The sequence below is a fragment of the Podarcis muralis genome, chromosome 1 (assembly GCF_964188315.1).
Source record: "Podarcis muralis chromosome 1, rPodMur119.hap1.1, whole genome shotgun sequence".
NCBI classification, from domain to species: Eukaryota; Metazoa; Chordata; class Lepidosauria; order Squamata; family Lacertidae; genus Podarcis; species Podarcis muralis.
The window spans coordinates 82445248-82465807 of record NC_135655.1 but is presented as its reverse complement, the minus strand read 5'-3'; the positions used below and the strand labels follow the sequence as shown (position 1 = coordinate 82465807).

The 20560-nt window shown below is 42.5% G+C and overlaps 4 protein-coding genes across 5 annotated transcripts in view; all 4 read right to left on the bottom strand.

Moving 5' to 3' along the window:
- LOC114601534 (apelin receptor) overlaps nt 1-20560 on the bottom strand; it is a 492419-nt gene that overhangs the window by 84344 nt on the left and 387515 nt on the right. The gene's annotated exons all lie outside the window — the stretch shown is intronic.
- LOC114584316 (olfactory receptor 5AP2-like) lies at nt 167-1126 on the bottom strand. The gene has a single exon (XM_028706076.2). The coding sequence runs from the start codon at nt 1115-1117 to the stop codon at nt 167-169; it is 951 nt and encodes a 316-aa protein (XP_028561909.2). The 5' UTR covers nt 1118-1126.
- LOC114601769 (olfactory receptor 5AR1-like) lies at nt 6617-8839 on the bottom strand. Of its 2 annotated transcripts, none has more exons than XM_077933244.1 (2): nt 8397-8839; nt 6617-7121 (listed from the first exon to the last, which is right to left on the bottom strand). In XM_077933244.1, the coding sequence occupies exons 1-2, from the start codon at nt 8837-8839 to the stop codon at nt 6617-6619; spliced, it is 948 nt and encodes a 315-aa protein (XP_077789370.1). The 2 variants fall into 2 exon arrangements, with proteins under 2 accessions (XP_077789370.1, XP_077789373.1); XM_077933247.1 differs by having other exon boundaries at nt 6617-7118.
- LOC114601762 (olfactory receptor 5AR1-like) lies at nt 13735-14679 on the bottom strand. Its single transcript, XM_028739252.2, has one exon. The coding sequence runs from the start codon at nt 14677-14679 to the stop codon at nt 13735-13737; it is 945 nt and encodes a 314-aa protein (XP_028595085.2).

Genomic DNA, 20560 nt, shown 5'->3' with positions numbered 1-20560 from the left:
ACCACCTAGTGACCAAATTCCTTAAAGGCATAAATTAAAATACTCTGTATGACATCTCTGCATAATCACCTGAGGACAGACAGCCTGGGATTTTTTTTTTTACTTTCTTTTATTCATCTTTAAATAGTTTCTAAAAGAAGTTGCCCCTCTCCATTCAGCTCACAATTCAGCAGGAATTTTCACTAGAGACCACCTTTCCTCCAACCAGCCTTTTGAAAGCCTCTTTTACCTCCTTGTTTCTCAGACTGTAGATGAGTGGATTCAGCATAGGTATTGCAAGGGTGTAAAAGACAGAGATGATTTTGTCTTGCTCCACTGAATATTTTGAACTGGGCCTTAAGTACATGAAAGCTCCTGTTGCATAGAATATGGTGACAGCTGTAAGGTGGGAGGCACAGGTGGAGAAGGCTTTATGTCTGCCCTCAGTTGAGCTGATCCGAAGGATGGCAATAAGTATGTATGTGTAAGAGATGGAAATGGCCAATATAGTTACCAATATAAGTGCTGTAGAGAAGGTGAAATGAAAAATATCAATGACTGTTGTGTCCGAGCAGGACAGCTTTAGGATCTGGGGCACATCACAGAAGAAGTGGTTGATGATGTTGGAACTACAAAAGGACAAATTAAATATAAGGGAAGTGTGGACCACTGCATTCACACAACTTGTTAGATAGGAGCTAGCCACAAGCAAATAACACAGCTTTCTGGACATGATAGCAGTATACAGCAGTGGGTTGCAAATAGCAATGAAGCGGTCATATGCCATCACACCCAGCAGGCAGCACTCACAGGATACAGCAATGCAAAAGAAGAAAAACTGCAGGGCACAGCCAGTGAAGGAAATAGTTTTGCTTTCTACTATAAAGTTAATCAATGTCCTTGGGGCAATGACACTGGAGTAACCAATATCCAAGAGTGACAGGCTGCTGAGGAAAAAATACATGGGAGTATGGAGGCGGGAGTCAATCCTGATTAATGTTACCATGCCGATGTTCCCCACCAGGGTCAACAAGTAAATCAGTAAGAACAATATGAAGAGAATAAACTGCAGACTCTGATTATCTGTGAATCCCAGCAAAACAAATTCAGTAATTGTGGTGAGATTTCCTTCTGACATTGTCACAAGTTGTATTCTCCTGTGTAAATAGAAATATGAGAAAAAAGTTGAAATAGTATTAGCTCCACACTAGATGTTACACATTTCAATACATCCACTGATTTGCTGAAAACAACAACCAAAAGTAGTTTCAGGAGACCCTACATTTAAGTGGCAAGGAACAGTGATGTAGCATGGGTTGCCAGTACCTGTGGCCACATGGGGAAGGGGTGTGTGGAGAAAGGGAAATGGATAGAGTATGCATGCACATTAACTGCCTAACACCATCTGTGTCACTCAGGAGATCACAGCCACAGAGATAAGAAAAGAAGAGTCGTTCCATTGTCTGGAGAGGTCACATTCTTTTTCACATGGGGGAGCCATTTTCAAGGAAGCCCAGTGACAGAAGTGCACAGCAGTACTGAGGCAGCACAGGGTGTTGAAATTTTGCACCTCTAACAATTTTGCACCTAGGGCAGCTGCCCCTGTGGCCCTCCACACACTTTGCCGCCGGAGAGGAATGTCAACGAGATGCTTAACGTTTCCTCCTCCAATCTAAACACCTCAGATATAAGCTTCAGAAACTCCTAATGTTTGTCAAAAAGAAGATATGAGTGCTCCTGAATTCTTCTCTGGCTCTTGCCCCAAGGGCCCTGTATGTAAATTGGGATTCTTCCCATCACTGTGCAGTCAGCTTGTGTCAAATTGCCAGGGGAGGTTTGGTTCTCAAACACATGGCCTCTTTCAGCCTTCATTCAGGTTTTGTAGAAAGCTCTTGTGCTGGCCATTGGCTCCCACTATTGACCAGTGCCACCACTTACTCACCAAAACCAGCACCATTTGATGCGCCTAATACCCATTTTTTTTAAAAAAACATCCTTCAAATGCTGGCCACTTCTTGCTTATGTCACTGCAGCAAACCTCCTAAATCCCCCTTAAGTTAAGGTTCCTGCATCTTTTCCCCATCTTTCCCCTTTAAAAAAAAGAATGCACTATCAAATCTTGCTGCAACTTGGGTCAATGGAATCTAAAAAGAAAGGCAGAATTGGGTTGGTGTTCTAAAGTATGCTGTTTGCCCTGGTGTTCCCCATATTCATTTGTGAGGCTGCTGTGGAAAATAATGAAGCACCGTCATACCTTGGATCTCAAACGCCTTGGCTCCCGAACAAATTGGCTTCTAAACAATTGAAACCTATAAGTGAGTGTTCCGGTTTTCGAATGATTTTTGGAAGCCGAACATCCAGCACGGCTTTCACGGCTTCCAATTGGCTGCAGGATGCTCCTGCAGCCAATTGGAAGCTACGCTTTGGTTTCTGAATGGTTCCAGGAGTCAAATTGATTCTTTTCGAGAACCAAGGTACAATGCAAATTGCCCTTCAGCAGGCAAGCTATCTTCCATTTGCTCATAAACATGTTTGTTGGATGGAGATCATAAAGACAGAATGCAAAAATATTGTAACTGAGTGTTAACTAGCTCCCTTCAATGCCCAGATATGCAAATGTGTCTCTCAACTTCAATCTGAGTTTCCCCCCTTTTTGGTTGAATCCAGCTGCAGTACCAGATAAAAAAACATTAAGCAAATAAACTGCTTATCTGGTGATTTTAAATCTCCATTTCTGAATTTCTTGTTACAATCACACACAACTTGCAAGAAAGATCTAGTGCATCATCAACAGAAGTCAACCTCCCCAGCTTTTGTGAAAAGAAACCAAGCTAAATTCTAAAAAAATTCCTTGCTTGCAGAGAATGGAACTGTGCATAGATATCGTCTGGCTGCCAAAAATAAAATATCCTAAGTACTCTGAGAATAAATCAGGCTAGGAATTTTACCTGTGAAGAGGACAGATGTCATTCCTAAAGCCCCAAAGTTAGGCATATCGATAGAAAGGCTAATTTTATAGTTGTGAGGTAGCTGCAGTAGATAAAGAACTACTTCCTCTGCAGTATGTTGATGTCCTTCATTTGCACATAAACCTGTTTGCTGGATCAGTGCAAAAGAGGTAGAATTCAGAGATACCGTAACCAAGCAAGAACACCCTCCCCTCAATGCTTAGATTATAAATTTGCTTCCAGAGAAATGCACTGTTGATAAATTTGACTGCTAGTGGGGAGATTAACAGGAATTTTGGATTATATCTGGCTAGGAAATGTATTCTAAGAAACCTTACTTGTGAAGATGATCAATGTCGATCCTAGAGCCCTAGAATAAGGGATGTAGAGAGAAATGCTCATTTTATAGTTGTTTTGCTACCACCTAGTGACCAAATTCCTCAAAGGCATAAATTAAAATACTCTGTATGACATCTCTGCATAATCACCTGAGGACAGACAGCCTGGGAATTTCTTTTACTTTCTGCTATTCATCCTTAATTAGTTTCTAACAGAAGTTTCCCCTCTCCATTCATCCCACAATTCAGTAGGAATTTTCACTAGTTACTTTCCTCTATCTTGTTTTAGAGCAGCCTTTCTCAACCTGTGGTTCCCCAGATGTTGTTCAACTACAACTCTCATCACCCCCAGCCGGGAAGGCCAGAGCTCAGGGATGATGGGTGTTGTAGTCCAACAACATCTGGGGACCCACAGGTTGAGAACCGCTGTTTTAGAGTAAGTTTGTTGCACATTCCCAAAGCTATTAACACCAGTTAACAATACCAACAAAGTCATTGGGACCTGCAGGACCGAAAGGTGCTTGCAACATGCTGGCTGTTAGACAGAGCCATCCAGAACAGCTCACTTGGTAGGGCTGAGCTGCTACATTAACAGTGCAGGTCACTCCTGGGTACGTGGAATTAGAATCTCATAGTTCAGCATAAAGTTGTTATGCTAATTGCCCTCACTCAGGCATTGAGTAGGTACTATGTATGTCCAGAAAATGTCACGGGGCAGGGAAACAAATTTAAATTTAAAAGCGAATATCTATAGTGGTCAAAAACAGGCAGTCAAATCTAGATGGTTCCATAGTGGTACCTCTAGTTACAAACTTAATTCGTTGTGGAGGTCTGTTCTTAACCTGAAACTGTTCTTAACTAGAGGCATGCTTTCGCTAATGGGGCCTCTTGCTGCCGCTGCGCTGCCAGCACACAATTTCTGTTGTCATCCTGGGGCAAAGTTCTCAACTCAAGGTAACTCTTCCAGGTTAGCAGAGTTTGTAACCTGAAGCGTTTGTAACCTGAGGCAGTTCTACTGTATCCATTTTGATAAAGAGACTAGGACTTGAACTGAGGAGCAGTAATAAAATTCAAATGAACCATCTTAAATCTATTACCTGGGAATAAGTCCAGCTGAATTCAATGGCCTTACTTCTGAGTACACAGAAGAAGAAGAAGAAGAGTTTGGATTTGATATCCAGCTTTATCACTACCCGAAGGAGCCTCAAAGCGGCGAACATTCTCCTTTCCCTTCCTCCCCCACAACAAACACTCTGTGAGGGGAGTGGGGCTGAGAGACTTCAGAGAAGTGTGACTAGCCCAAGGTCACCCAACAGCTGCATGTGGAGGAGCAGGCATGCGAACCTGGTTCACCAGATTATGAGTCTACCACTCTTAACCACTATACCACACTGACACACAATCAGGTTTGCAATGTCTTAGTGTACACCTGCCTTTGCCAAGAATGAAAGATTGCAAAGCAATTTATGTTACTATTTGAGTACACGTTAAGAAATAACAACATTCCTTGCAGAGAACTAAAGTGCATAGCTTTCACAGCAGGTGTTGTTGAATGGGCGGATGGAAGGAAATCTGCTTGGTAGCCTCTTTCCAAAGGTTTCTTCTGACATTGTACTCAAAATCTTAGGCTCTACTAATCTGCCTCATCATGTTCATAAACCTGATTAGTTGGGACACAAGACAGGGCCTTTTCTACTGTGGCACACAGGTTGTAGATCACCATTCCATAGAGTTGACTACCTGTCTTTCAAGTTTTGGGTAAGCAGTGAATAACTTTTTATTTCCTCAAGCTCATTCTGAGTCTTTTCTACATCCAGCTATTCAGCATCAATGAGGCACTACCAGGCAGAGATTGTTGGAGACACGTTATTTCTTAGTGGCACCATGTGAAGCTGTAAATGGACACATGCCAAATATATGGCAATAATGCCAGGGGCGGAGGAAGGGAGGTACAGTGAGGGCGGATCGCCCCGGGTGTCTTTGCTGAGGGGGGTGACATTTGGCAGTCGTGGGCATGCAGCACACCAAATGTTTCGCTCTGGCCACATGGGCAGCTCACTCCGCCCCTGGCTGCAGGGCATGTGCGTGCCGCTCTGTGCACCCGAGCAGCTGTCCCATGCCTGGAAGGGCACCCTCCATACCCCGCCCCCCCCTCGGGAGTGCGCCTGCCCTGGGCAGTGCGGGCATAGGCTCCACCTCTGAATAATGCCTTGCTGAGGAATGAGCCCATTGTATATGGTGAATGGCTTTTTAAAGATCTACATTATTAATCAGTGCTATTTTTCTAGAAAAATAGGAACTCTTTTGGAACCCCCTTGTTCACCTGAGGTGCCAGAACTGAGTTCCAGTAAATTCCAGGTGAAAAAAGTCCTGTTATTAATACATGCAAATAGATAATGGTCATGCTGTTCACCCCCTCATGTGACAGATGAGGTAACATCAAATGACTGAACCTCTAAAATGTGAGTGAGCGTTCACTGAATGTTCACTAACCCCCCGCTGAGCCAAATAGAAACGGCTTAGTTAAATGAGCTGAAAAACTAAAGTAAAGAGGCTATGTGTGTACCTAAATAGACATGGGAACAAAGGATTCAATTTTTTGGTTGCTAAAATGTATTTATTTATTTATTATTAATAATATATGTTCATTGCCTTTTACAAAACTTCTGAAAAAGTGACTTACACCATGCTAGAAGACAAACAGCTCATTAAACATTTAAAATTCATAACATGGAATAAAACATAACAGTAAAAGTGTTCGTCCAGCAACGCTAATAAAGAGATGAACATCGTTACAGGCCACCATTAAAAGTCAAGCCAGGCCACTCTAATACCACATTATAAGTAAATGACAGAGAGTTCCATGTAAACCTATTTCATTCATTTTTTCATGTATATGTGCACATACCATTCCATCACCCCCAGGCATTATGACACGAGACAGCAGGGGGGAGAAAGCCAATGAATAATAACTTCTAAACATTGTGATAAGATGTGCGAGGGCAGCCTATTTTGGGGAGAGACATGGGAATGCTCTATTCAGTCTCCGTACTGGGCGTGACCACCATAGTTTATGCACTCGATCAAAAATGTTACTGATGTATACCTATCTCTTAGAACTCACACACATTTCAATGGGACTTGATATAAATTAATGCCCAGACCAATACAAAAATGCCTGCTGAGAAATAAACCCTGTGGAGTTTAGTGTGAGCTACTCAAATTAAGAATAGAAGTGTAGCTTTAGCCTGGATCTGACTCACTGGGAAGGAAATAATAGTAATAAGGACTTTGTAATAAAGGATGAAGTAAGCTGTAGGATTGGATTTATTGTTTTGAACGTTAATGTCTTTAAGAGATAATCTTTCCCCCAACCATCCTTTTGAAAGCCTCTTTTACCTCCTTGTTTCTCAGGCTGTAGATGAGTGGATTCAGCATAGGTATTGCAAGGGTGTAAAAGACAGAGATGATTTTGTCCTGTTCCACGGAATATTTTGAACTGGGCCGTAAGTACATGAAAGCAACTGTGCCATAGAAAATGGTGACAGCTGTAAGGTGGGAGGCACAGGTGGAGAAGGCTTTTCGTCTGCCCTCGGCTGAGTTGATCCGAAGGATGGCAACTAGGATGTATGTGTAAGACACAAGAATGGCCAGGATAGTTACGGATACAATTGCTGTTGAGAAGCTAAAATGAATCATATCAATGACTCTTGTATCTGAACAGGAGAGCCTTAGAATAGGGACCACATCACAGAAGAAATGGTTGATGATGTTGGATCTACAAAAGGACAAACTAAATATAAATGAAGTCTGGACCGCTGCATTCACACAACCTGTTAGATACTGTAGCACCCTGCTTGTGGTTAACGCTTAGCTGGAATGAAATATTCAACGCAGCAATAGAGAAATTAAAATAATAATTTATTTGTCAGACAAATAAATGAGAGGCACAGTGGTATATGGTTACCAAGCTCTGGCCTGGCCTCCTGCCATTATGGCCAGCACTTATATTCCCTTAATCCAGCCCCCTTTGCTCCTCCTTGGGCTGCATCTGTCCAATCAGCCTGGTTGAAATTCCTATTGGCTGCCTGCTATATCCAATCACAAAAGATACACCCACATCCTCCTGTCCTTATATGGAGCACAAAGAGCTATATATTGTTACATCTATAAATGACAAATAAGTAATAATATATCTTACATGGAATCTTAATTACCAGCTCACCTCTTGCCCTCTTTGCCCTATTGCCTTCTAAAACAAATGGTTAATCTTAAATTTTTATCTTAAACATATGTCAAGGATCTTGAATTTCACATCAACATTGAAAGATCTACTTCATTTGAAGGTTTCTAAACAAATGTCTGACAGCCATATATCAGGACTGCCCAGATGGCGTCTTCCTGTCCGGCAGGGGGCTGGGCTCAATGGCCCCTGTGGTCTATTCCAACTCTAGGACTCTATGAAATAAGAATCTAACATCTCTTAAATCCTTTGCATAATTACATTTAAGCCAATATATTTAAGCTAATATATTTCATACATTATCATAGGTAACCTTTTAAAAGAATAAAGCTTCTCAAAGTAGAACGGAAGGAACTCAGTAAAAAACAGTTTTTAAAGAAGCCTCTTTAGTTTACCCCCCCCCTCTTCAGCCAGTTGCTTTTCCCATTAGATCTTCCCAACATTTATTACCCTTAAACTCTCTCAGTTTAAGAAAGAAAACAGCTTTAAAAAAGACTTCCCAAAAATGCTTTCTTTCTGCCAGCCAGATGCTTCTCCATTTGGTCTTTAACCTTGGAAAGAAGATCTAGCTCATTTTACTGGGAGGCACATTGGTATTATTTTACTATTTACTCATTCCTAATTATATTTATCTCTGCCTTTGTTATCTTCTGTAACATGTAGGGTCAGTGTCCGTTCTCAGCCTGTAATTTCAGCTTTTACGACTTTGAAAGTTATTTTCCTGCTATAAATCAAGGGGGCCCCTTGTCTAGGAGGAAAACATTGCCAGTGTTTTCTTAAGCAGCTGGTCTGCCTGGCATGAAACTTTTGAAAATCTAAGCCCTCTTTAATATACAAGTCCTGATCAAACATTAATAAAATGCAGGCTTATGCCTGATGCCTCAATACGAGCTAGCCACAAGCAAATAACAGAGCTTTTTGGACATGAGAGCAGTATACAACAGTGGGTTGCAGATTGCAATGAAGCGGTCGTATGCCATCGCACCCAGCAGGCAGCACTCACAGGATACAGCAATGCAGAAGAAGAAAAATTGCAGGGCACAGCCAGTGAAGGAAATAGTTTTGCTTTCTGCTACGAAGGTCATCAGTGTCCTGGGAGCAATGACAGTGGAGTAACCGATATCTAAGATTGACAGGTTGCTCAGGAAAAAATACATGGGAGTGTGGAGCCTGGAGTCAATTGTAATTAATGTTATCATGCTAATGTTCCCCACCAAGATCACCAAGTAAATCAGTAAGAACACAGCAAAAAGAAGAACCTGCAGATTCTGGTTATCTGTGAATCCCAGCAAAACAAATTCAGTCATTGCGGTGAAGTTTCCTTCTGACATTTTATTAAGGTGTGCTATCTTCTGCAAATAAAAATAGGAGAACAATGATGAAATAGTATTAGATCCATACTAGATATTACAGTGTGTACTATGTCCATCACCACCAAAAGCTTCAGGAAGCCACAATTTTAAGTCTTGAAAGAGGAGTGCAACCATTCCATTGCAATTGTCAAATACAGACAAATGACAGCTTCATGAAATGGTGTTTTACGATCAGGGAAAACAAAAAGATCATGTGTGTTGGCTGAAGACATCCCTGTACTCTCTCTGATGTGAGCAACACTCCCTTGTCCTCATATGAACACTGCATAGGTCAAAGAATCAACAATGGTTAATATTCTTATCTCAATGCTCCCCATTAGTATGGCAACAGAGATTACCAGGAATGTTGCAAAGTCTTATAAATGAAGTGGGGGAACTGAAGCCCTGGGTGATCAATGAATCCTACAAAACTGAACTAATTTATAATAGTATGCTTTTATTTTACTGCATAGGGATGTGGGTGGCGCTGTGGTCAAAACCACAGAGCCTAGGACTTGCCGATCAGAAGGTCAGCGGTTCGAATCCCCGCGACAGGGTGAGCTCCCGTTGCTCGGTCCCTGCCCCTGCCAACCTAGCAGTTCGAAAGCACGTCAAAGTACAAGTAGATAAATAGGCGGGAAGGTAAATGGCATTTCCGTGCGCTGCTCTGGTTTCTCCAGAAGCAGCTTAGTCATGCTGGCCACATGACCCAGAAGCTGTATGCCGGCTCCCTTGGCCAGTAAAGTGAGATGAGCATGCAACCCCAGAGTCGTCCATGACTGGACCTAATGGTCAGGGGTCTCTTTACCTTTACCTATTTTACTGCATATTGCTCTGAAATGCAACCCAAAAGAATGCCTGCAGCTGGATGACTACCACACTACCTTAAAACAAATTACCACAATTATGCCAACAATATCTCATAGGAGAACACTGTAGGAATGAATCAGCCTCACAAACTACAAGCATAGATTTTTCCACCTTCTGCTGATATTATTGGCGACAGTCCATTCATTTTATGGAACTGGATTATGTCACAAACCTCTGAAAATGAACTTTGACTTTTGACTCCACAGTCCCACAAAAACAAAATACTTAATGGAACAAAGACCTGTAATGGCCCTCCAGCAGATTTGGGACTACAACTCTCATCATCCCTAGCTAACAGAACCAGTGGTCTGGGATGATGGGAATTGTAGTCCCAAAACAGCTGGAGGGCCAAGTTTGGCCATCACTGAACTAAGTCTTGCATGGTGTCACAAACCCCGCCCACTTCTTGGAGGGGGTGAGTGGTAATTTATTTTCAATACAGATCCACATTCTACCACTATTGGAAGCTCTTTCACACCAAGGTCCAGCTACTTAGGCATCTTGAGCAACTTGCTTTAGCTGTCTGTACTATCTGGTCTTCATGAAGTGGAATTTTGATTGTCCCTGCTGTTCACTTATTTACAGCATCCTGAGGCGTAAAGGAACCTGCTTGGATTGTGTTCCTATTTTACACCGTCATGCCCTTTCAGTATGTAAGAGTCTATGACTCTAAAGTTTTTTTGTCTTCCTACCAAGGTGATTGCTGCTCTTGGGAAAGGGGAATGCATGCTCCAAAAAATATGTGAAAAAGCTCACATACATCCCCTTCTTCCCAAAGGCAACAACGATGAAAATAACTATGGAGGGACATACTCCTTCCTTTGGAACTGTGTAAGCTAACAGTAACATTTTTTATAAAACCTCTTGCCCAATATTTCATACTTGTTACGCAGTATGTAAGCTATCCTTCAGCTGCACATGACTATGTTTTCTACAACAAGTCAATGCAGAAAGACTGCCATCTGCATTTCTACAGATCTCCATGATCCGCTGCTGCTTACAGTCACAGGCAACTAGCAGGCTACATCACATACAGAGAATGAAAAAAGTCTTTTGTCAAAGAAAAAGCCAAAATAAATCCCAGGTAATTGATTTGCCCCCAGAGAACCAAGCTGTTGCTAGATCTGACTGCTAGACATAAAAATTCACAAGCACTCTGAGAGTCTATCAGGTTAGTTAACATAGCATATCTCACCTTACCTGTGAAGACATGGATGTCATTCCAAGAACACCAAACCAACAGTTGTAGATAGAATCTGTCATTTTATAGTTAGTTTAGCATCAACTAGAAGCCAAATCCCTGAAACACATGGGTGAAGCCCATATCATTAAAATGCTCTCCATGACCCCTCAACATAATCATCTGAGAACATGCTATTTGGGAATTCGTTCTTTCCATTCTTCATCTTTAATTGGTTCCAAGCAGAAGTGTTTCATCTCCATTCGGTCCACAATTCAATGTGAATCTTTATTTATTACTTGCCTCTATTTTCTGTCAAATTAAGTTTGCTGATAAACTTGTAAGACAGCCTGGTCCCAATCTTGCCAACTCAACTCTGCAAAGCTATTTCTCATGGGGAAATTTGTAGCATGCCTTTCGCAAGAATAGGCTCTTCAAGTATATGGCATGCTGATTCATACTGAAAATGTGAAGTGTGAGCTTCCAGTGGAACATCTTGCATTTGCAAACATTTCCATCATCATCCTCACATACACACACGTCAGCAATTGGGAACTTTGAGATTGCAGAGTCGTCAATGTTCATGACATCTACATCCCCCCCCCCCTTTCCACTATCATTTCTGGTCAAAAAGGTTTTGAAGGGCTTCGAAACATTTCAAAAACAAGCCCAATCTTTTTGACCAGAGACTGCTGAGTTAGTTTGGTAATCAGTATGGCCATTGAGGTGGAATGGGTTTTGTACTCCCATGTTCCTGACACAGAGGGTTTCTAGGAGGGGGAGAGGGCAGGTGCAAGGTGCAGGGAGCTGGTTTGGTGCAGCGCATCATGGCAGGACCTTCTGGTTCACTCTGCAGCCATATTCTTCTCTGGGCTCAGCTCCCCATGTAATGAAGCGTATGTCTGAACCCACAAGCTTGCCCACCAACCACATCTTCCCTTTGCAAGATCACAATATGTTGTTGGAGTCAATGTTTGTTTCAATTAAGAACATGTTTTTTCTACCTTAAGCCTTATTCTCACTAAGAATGTAGAATAATGTAGAATAAAGAAAGTAGAATCTTTATTATGTTTATTACGTGAAATGACAGAGACAGAATATACAGGTGCTGCTTCAGACACCCTTGATTATAGAGATATCAATAGGTAACAAATCCCACAGTACAGTTGCTCCTTGATCTTAAGAGCATCCCAAACTACCCAAAGCCTGATGAGCAGGTACAGAAATTTGCCACAGAGCCACACTCTAAAAGTAAAGAGAAAAAGGGAGGGGGTATGGTTTTCCTGAAAAAAGTGGAACTCAAGTCAGCAATCAGAGACCTGTGCCTTCCATGTAAGAGTTAAGCTCTTCCCATTAATATCAGCAAGGCTACAGCAGTTCCCTCACCCAATCCTAGGTCTGCAGCTCAGCAAAGAGGGAAGCTGGCCCTTGAGAATATACGACAAAAAGGTGGTCCCGTTGAAGTGTGCGAGCTATCCAACTATGGAAATCTGTGGTTTAAATGCTATTTGGGGCCAATGTAACTCGATGAGTAGGGAAGGGGTCTTCCTGGAATGAGTATTATAACATATTTATTCCTTTCCACCATAAATTATTTCCAAAAGTTCCTTTCTTTTTTCTATTTTGTATAGCTTGTCCAGTCTGAAGTTGAAAGAGCATGACCTCCATAAGAAATGACTAACTGATTATGTTATTTTTTTCTAAACCATTACTTTTGGAGGAACAGCCTACTGTCTAAGCAAAACAGGGTTTTTTCATTACAAGAGCTAATAAGCTTTGCTTGTAACAGTAGATGAGTTCACTGATCTTTACATTAATGATTAGGAGGTCTGGATATTTACTCATACCTTCCCGGTCACATTTAAGATAAAGATTAATACCAGAATAAATATATGCGGCAGTGAACCATAGAAAATGTATAGTTTGGCACCATTGTTTCACCCCCCTTGTCCCCCCTTTCTTTTCTGCAAGTGCCAGCAATTAGCTATGTTGGAACACTAGAAGAGCAATGGTGCCTCACCCAGGCTCCCTCACTGGACCCTACTGTTTAGGGGCAACATAATGGGCTGCCAGCATTGTGGCATTCACTCACAGTCAAAACGCTTCTCCATGTCTATCAGTGAATGGTGTGACTGTCTTGCCTAAGTATCACTACTGCAACACATTAACCATCCTCTGAAGAAGGGTAATCAGAGCCATGCCATTCATATAGTTCCCTTGTCACAAATAGCATATATTAATCTTTGCAGCAACAGAGAATGATGTGTGTGCAACATGTACACCTTCATCATACCTGTGTCAGAAGCTTCCAGCATCTACTAGAGCAGGCATGGGAACCTGTGGTTCTCCATATGTTCCTGGACACCAGAATGGACAATGGTCTTGGATGATGGGAAGTGTAATCCAGCAACATCTGGAAAGCCAGGGAATTTCATCTGCTACAGGTTAAATAGTATACTCTCTGTTATCATTCAATGGAATGGTGCTCAGTTCTCATTATTTCCCTTGCTGGCAGAAAACAGGCATTAGAATTCCTTGGTGCTTCAGTAAATCCATAGCCTGTAAACCTCAAATTGTAATAGTTTGCTTGGAAACAGGCAGAATTTGTTGTACCTCATTCCAATAAAAATCGAGAGGGCCCAAGTCAAACTTCAATAGAACCTAACTACACATAAAAAATGGAACAATCCCATACTCAGAAATGGGAGTACGTAAAGGATTGTAGACTAAGTGTGAATGTAACCCATTATAGAGATAAAAATTAAAAATGGAAATGAGATAAAGGGTACAATAAGATACAGAACCAGGATTTTGATAATGAAGCTTATCGCCTCTGAGAGATAATCTTTCCCCCAACCATCCTTTTGAAAGCCTCTTTTACCTCCTTGTTTCTCAGGCTGTAGATGAGTGGATTCAGCATAGGTATTGCAAGGGTGTAAAAGACAGAGATGATTTTGTCCTGTTCCACAGAATATTTTGAACTGGGCCGTAAGTACATGAAAGCAACTGTGCCATAGAAAATGGTGACAGCTGTAAGGTGGGAGGCACAGGTGGAGAAGGCTTTTCGTCTGCCCTCGGCTGAGCTGATCCGAAGGATGGTGACAAGTATGTAACTGTAAGACACCAGAATACCCAGGACAGGTATTGATACAACTGCTGTTGAGAAGCTAAAATGAATCATATCAACGACTCTTGTATCTGAACAGGAGAGCCTTAGAATAGGGCCCACATCACAGAAGAAATGGTTGATGATGTTGGATCTACAAAAGGACAAAGTAAATATAAATGAAGTCTGGACCGCTGCATTCACACAACCTGTTAGATAGGAACCAGCCACAAGCAAATAACAGAGCTTTTTGGACATGAGAGCAGTATACAACAGTGGGTTGCAGATTGCAATGAAGCGGTCATATGCCATCACACCCAGCAGGCAGCACTCACAGGATACAGCAATGCAGAAGAAGAAAAACTGCAGGGCACAGCCAGTGAAGGAAATAGTTTTGCTTTCTGCCACAAAGGTCATCAGTGTCCTGGGAGCAATGACAGTGGAGTAACCGATATCTAAGATTGACAGGTGGCTCAGGAAAAAGTACATGGGAGTGTGGAGCCGGGAGTCAATTGTGATTAATGTTACCATGCCAATGTTCCCCACTAAGATCACCAAGTAAATCAGAAAGAACACAGTGAAGAGAAGAACCTGCAGGTTCTGGTTATCTGTGAATCCCAGCAAAACAAACTCAGTAATTGCGGTGAAGTTTCCTTTTGACATTTTACTAAGGTGTGCTCTCTTCTGTAAATAAAAAGAAGAAGTGACAACGTTTAAATACTCTTAGCTCAACACTAGATGTTGCGCATATTAACTTGTCCACTGACTTGTTAAAAACAAGAACCAAAAGCATATTCAGGTGGCCTTGCATTAAAATGGAGGGGAATGGTAAGGAACTGTTGAACACTTCCTCCTCTGAACAAATCATCCCTGCTATAAGCTTCAAAATTATTGTTCCCCAAAGAAGAGGGGAGTACAATGAAATTATGTGGTTCTTGCACCATGGGACCTCTCTCTTTGTTGGGATTCTTCCTGACCTGTGCTTTCCTTCTGGACAGTTTCCTTATGTCAAATGACTAGAGTTTATCTAGTTACCAAATGAGGGGGGCAGGTCAAATGTAGAGGTTTGGAGTCTTCTCCCCCAGGAAGCAGCCTGCTTATGTAAAGTCACCAGGAGTGCTCTCATTATCAAATGGGGGCACATCAATTTTTTTGTAATGAGGTGCTTTGCAGGCTGATCCATTTAGCTCATAAATTTTACTTCCTGCAGGGTAGGATCACCCAGTAAACAGCCATAGGAGCCTGATAGAGTTTGGGGATATTTCCTGCACAGGGCTTTCTCCAGTTCCATAAGTTCATTGTGTTCTAACATTATTTTTCATAAGGTGATCCTAGTTTACTCCAAACAATGTGTGTTACTTCATTATATCTGGCCTTCTTACACAAATACTACTTTTGCTTGCAGCATACATTTCTCTCTTTTTATATGAGGCACCATGTCAGGGACTGGCTGGATGAGGAGGAGTCGTGGAAGCTGCCTGACAGGAGCCACCCTTAGAATTCTCTGTGTGTTCTCTTTTCTGCTTTCTTAATAAAGAAACCAACTGCAAGTTAGCTGGCATGTCACTATCTTTCTCTGTTCTGCAAATGACCTGTTCTCTCTGTTGGCTCCTTAACACACCACAAAGGGTGGGAGAGTATCTGCTTCAGGGAGATTCTGGGTGTCTGACCTGTCCCATGCCAGGGTCCAACACTGGTCAACTCCCATGGGAGGTGTTGGATACCTGCCAACTATTCAAACAGAATGCCATTCCATTGCCAAGGGCTGATGGGAATGAAGAGTCAATCCTCACACTACTGCCATGCCAACCCCACTTACCTGCTGTATAATCTATAAAGTTGTAGCTTTATTTAACCAAACACTTGTCTGGCACGTGTCATTCCCACAGCACCCACAAGCCACAAACCTGCAGCTGCCTGGGAAACATTGCCTTTGTTTTATGGAGCAGGAGTTTACCAACTGCATTAAAAAAAAATGCTCTGTGGCAAATATGACATGCTTAGAATAAGGAGCACTCATTTTATAGCCTTGTATAAGATAGAAACCAAATCCGTGAATCACATGAGTGAAGCCCATATCATTAAAATGCTCTCTATGGCCTCTCTGTATAATTACCTGAGGACCTGCTATTTGGGAATTTGTGGTTCTTTCCACTATTCATCTTTAATTAGTTTCAAAGAGAACTGTTCCCTATCAATACAACTGTGCAAGTGTGCAACTGAAGCCCCATTTTGTGTCCACCACTCATGTGTTCCCTATATACTCTACACACGCCTGATAGGTTAAGGATCTTTTCCTGGAGTTAATATGTGTGTTTCTACTCCGTGTTTCTATTTTTAACCTCATGCCCAATAAGAAAGATAGCACACCAGCAGAATAAAGAAAGCTTGGTTTATTACATGGAATGAAAAAGACAGTGCATATATGTGTTGCTTCGGACACCTTGATTACACACATACTCAACACAACCAGGCAGCAAATCATTCATGTTCATCTTAATAGCAAAAGCATCCCTAACTACCTCAAAGTATAATGAGTGGGTGGAGCACCTACTGGGGTGCCACCTATATTTGCCACCTACTGGGGCGGCAAGCGGCGGTGGCATGTGGCGGAGGTCAGGCATCCATGGCAAAAAAATGTGGGTGCCCAAGCTCCCAGCACATCAAGGGCACAACTGGCTGCTCCAACCCACCCCTGTGGATCAGCATGCAGTAGACAAAAGGCTCTGAGGGCAGTTTCTTTCTTTGTTCCCTTGAGCTGGCCAAATATGAAATGTATGTTAGCTTCCACCCCTTCAGGGTGATCATCTCGGCAGGGGCGTAGGAATGGGGGTGTGGGGTGTGTGGTCTGCCTGAGGGGGTGACAAAATGGCACACCACGGGGGTGGCACTTACCGCAGAGCCTGGCCTGTAGCACGCCAGAGCCACACGTCTCTCCTGGGAGTGATATGGTGATATGGTGGCTTGGGCCCCTGCATTGCCCGAAACGGCAGTGTGGGGCTTGTGTCCGCCAGGCAGCTCCGTGGGCAGCTCGTTGTGGCACCCCCCTGGGCAGATCGTCGTGGTGCCCCCGTGAGCAGATCACCCTGCCCCTGTGGGCAGATCGCCCCGCCCCCACTGCTCTGGGTGCCAGAGCAGCTAGGTACGCCCCTGCATCTCGGTAGAGTAATATTCCAAAAAGGGATTGTGATGGTGCTCTAAAAGAATCTCTCCATATTTGAATGTCAAAATGGAAATGAAATTCAATGTAAGCGAGTTTAAAATGAGACACATTTAGGGGGTGGGGGAATCTAACTTCACATATGTTAGGGTCTCAACTGGTGGTGGCAAACCAGAAAGAGAAAAAAAAGATTCAATTGGAAAAGAGACTGGCCATATTGTAATGACTTTTCCAAAGAGATTGTGAGGGAACCTGGTCACAAATAACTGATTTTGACAATTAGAATGTACAGAATGATACACTGGCCAATGTGTGAAACATGTGCTTCTCCATGATACCTGTGCAAGGAACTTAACTCATCTAGAAGAGAAGCGATGGGAACCTATGACTCTCCAGAAGTTGTTGGACTCCAGAATGGCTGGGATGATGGGAGAGATAATCCAGCAACACATGGAAGGCTGCTGATTCTGCACCCCTGTAGCAGTGTAAGGCCTATACTCTACCTCTGCCAGTCCTCTAGATAGACCTGTTTGTGCTTGAAGGGCCCCTTTCATTTCACATCTCCCATGTTTTATGGCATCTTAAAACAGCCATAATTGGGAGTAAACAGGCATGTGTCTAGTATTTAAATCAGTTACATGTCTAATAGCAAACTCTGTTGCTATTCAGTGCAGTGCCCAGTCCTCACTCTCTCTCTTTCTGATGGAGAACAGATAATCCTCACACTACTGCTTGAAATCAATAAGCTGCATTCAGCCTAAATTAGTTATGTTTAAGTCCAATTCATTTTATTTTATATGAAAAAATTCTTTATTGGAATTCATTAATGTCATTACTCTGACCAAACTGCGGGAGGCAGTGGAAGACAGGAGTGCCTGGTGTGCTCTGGTCCATGGGGTCACGAAGAGTCGGACACGACTAAACAACAACAACAACAATGTCATTACAGATTTAACTTCACACATACACACATACACATACATACAATATATATATATATATATATATATATATATATATATATATATATATAATATGTGTATGTGTTTAAGAATATATATATATATATATATTCTTAAATTAGTTTAACTTAGAATGTTAACTTAACCTTCTAATTCCACTTAGATATCAGCTAAGCTAAAATCATATAATGGTACATAAAATAAAGTAAAACCACAACAACAAACTAAAGTAAAATAAATATAGACTTCCCATCATTTCCCGATATAGTTGACATTTGTGATTTTGAATGTACTTATAATTATTACCTTACATTTAATATACTTTCTAATACTTTTTTACAACCTTGCATACTGATTTTCCTTTATTTCTTAATATTTTATGTACACAAGGGTCATTCAAACACTACTATATATAATATGTCGCTGTTATTATTTTTTAAGTATCTCTTAAGCATTTCCCATTTTTGAGAAAATAATTGTTTGGTGTTACCTCTTAACCTATTTGTTAATTGAGCCATTTCCACATAGTCTAATAATTTATTTTGCCATTCTGTTAGCGTTGGTATCATTTCCCCTTTCCAATTAGATGCAATCAATAGACTTGCAGCCGTTGTTGCATATAAAAAGATTTCTCTTGTATGTTTCGGAATGTCTCTACCTAAGATTCCTAACAGAAAGGCTTCTGGTTTCTTTAAAAATGTTAATTTGAACATTTTTTTCATCTCATCATAAACAATATTCCAAAAATCTTGGACTTTTCTGCATGTCCACCACATATGATAAAAATCTATTTTTCCTCCACACTTTCAACACTTATTCAAACTATTTTTATACATTTTGGAGATTTTTGATGGTGTAAGGTACAACCAAAACTGCATTTTCATCATATTTTCTTTGATGGTGTAACATGCAGTAAAGTTCATTTTCCAATTCATTTTAAAGGGAACTGAGTTACGACCTTTTTCATCCATTTCAGTGGGACATAAATACAGTTAATGAACGGAGCAATCTATGAGGTTTGGAACTTAACAGGTTAAGAAGTTCCCATGATGCCTCAACATTCTTTTAGAAGCTGGGAGGAGCTTGGGAGGAGTTTCTGTTCCCCTCTGGTCTTTGAGGGAGAAAGTCGCAGCTTCGTAATGGCGGCAAGGAGCCCAGGAGATCCCTGGGGGAATGTCGGAATAAAGAACTGAAATGGACAAACCTGGACTCTGTATGTGTTTGTCTGGAAGCTAAGTAAAGGACGTGACAGTTTCATCACCGCTGTGTTTATCTCTGCTAAGGCGTGACTGAAGAGCTGCTGGAGACGGAGCAGAGTCTCGCAGGGAAGTGTGCCGGGCGGCCATGCGTAGCTAATTGAGGGCCAATAAATCAATTAGCGGGGTCGCGCCAGATCAATAAATCGATTTTGCCACAGGTTATGGGTAATTACCGCTTGTAAAACTGTCACTGGAAGTGCCGGAATGCGTTTGAAGTTTGGCGGAGTTTTTTGCCTGGTGCTAAGAGGCAAGGAGAGCTGCGGAGCTAAAAGCAGCTGGCTGAAAGACACAGAGTGGCTGCCTGTGTTGCTGAATGCTGGGACCAGCTGGAGCTCTGGGAGCTGAAGGCAGCAAGGAATCGCTTCTCCACGGGTGCCAGAGGAGCTTGTGAACTGTAAGTACAGCTTGGGGCCCCTTGGGAGAACGGAAGAGGATGGCAGGCTGCCAGGTCTTGGAGGACATTCCATGCTCACTTTAAGAAGTTGGGCAACCTGGCTGCTGATCTGAAGTCTATTGTTCTGGGTGCCGGAAGATGGCTGCTTCAGAACAGAAAGGCAAGATGGCGCTGACCACCTTCGTGAGAGCCGGTGCACAGCTGGGAAGGGCTGTGGGCCCCAGGGGGGGGCCAAGGGACTACTGGCACTGCTGCTGTTGCTGCCAGGTTTGCAGAGTCTAAAAGGGCTATCTGGGAATGAGCTGCCTTTGCTGTGAAGCTTCAGCAAAAGGCCAGAGCCCTGGAGAAGGAATACAAAAGCCTAGAGACGGCTGGAGCCCCTGTCCCTGATGCTTTAGCCACAAGGAGTGCTGCTGAGCAGGTGGGGGGGGGGCGGACTTTTCCAAAGGCACGTTCAAAAAGTTTTCCACTGTACGTGCTGGAATGAAGTGGAGGTTCAAAGAGGGCGGAGCTGGCAAGGAGTGCTTTTCCGGAAGAAGGAGAAGGAGGCCAGCTGGGAGGAGCCCAAGAGCAGTGTTTTTCCACTGGAGTTCGTCTTTGCTACGTGTGTAATGCAACGGGACGCTTGCGACGCTGCTGCCCATGGAGTGCGGAAACAGCTGGGCAGGAAGGTCCCAAGGTCAACCAGCTGAGTTCCCACAGGGAGTCAGTCTGGGAGAGACAGGCCAGCGTGGGAACGCAAGGGAAAGACGTGTTTCAGACGCTGGGG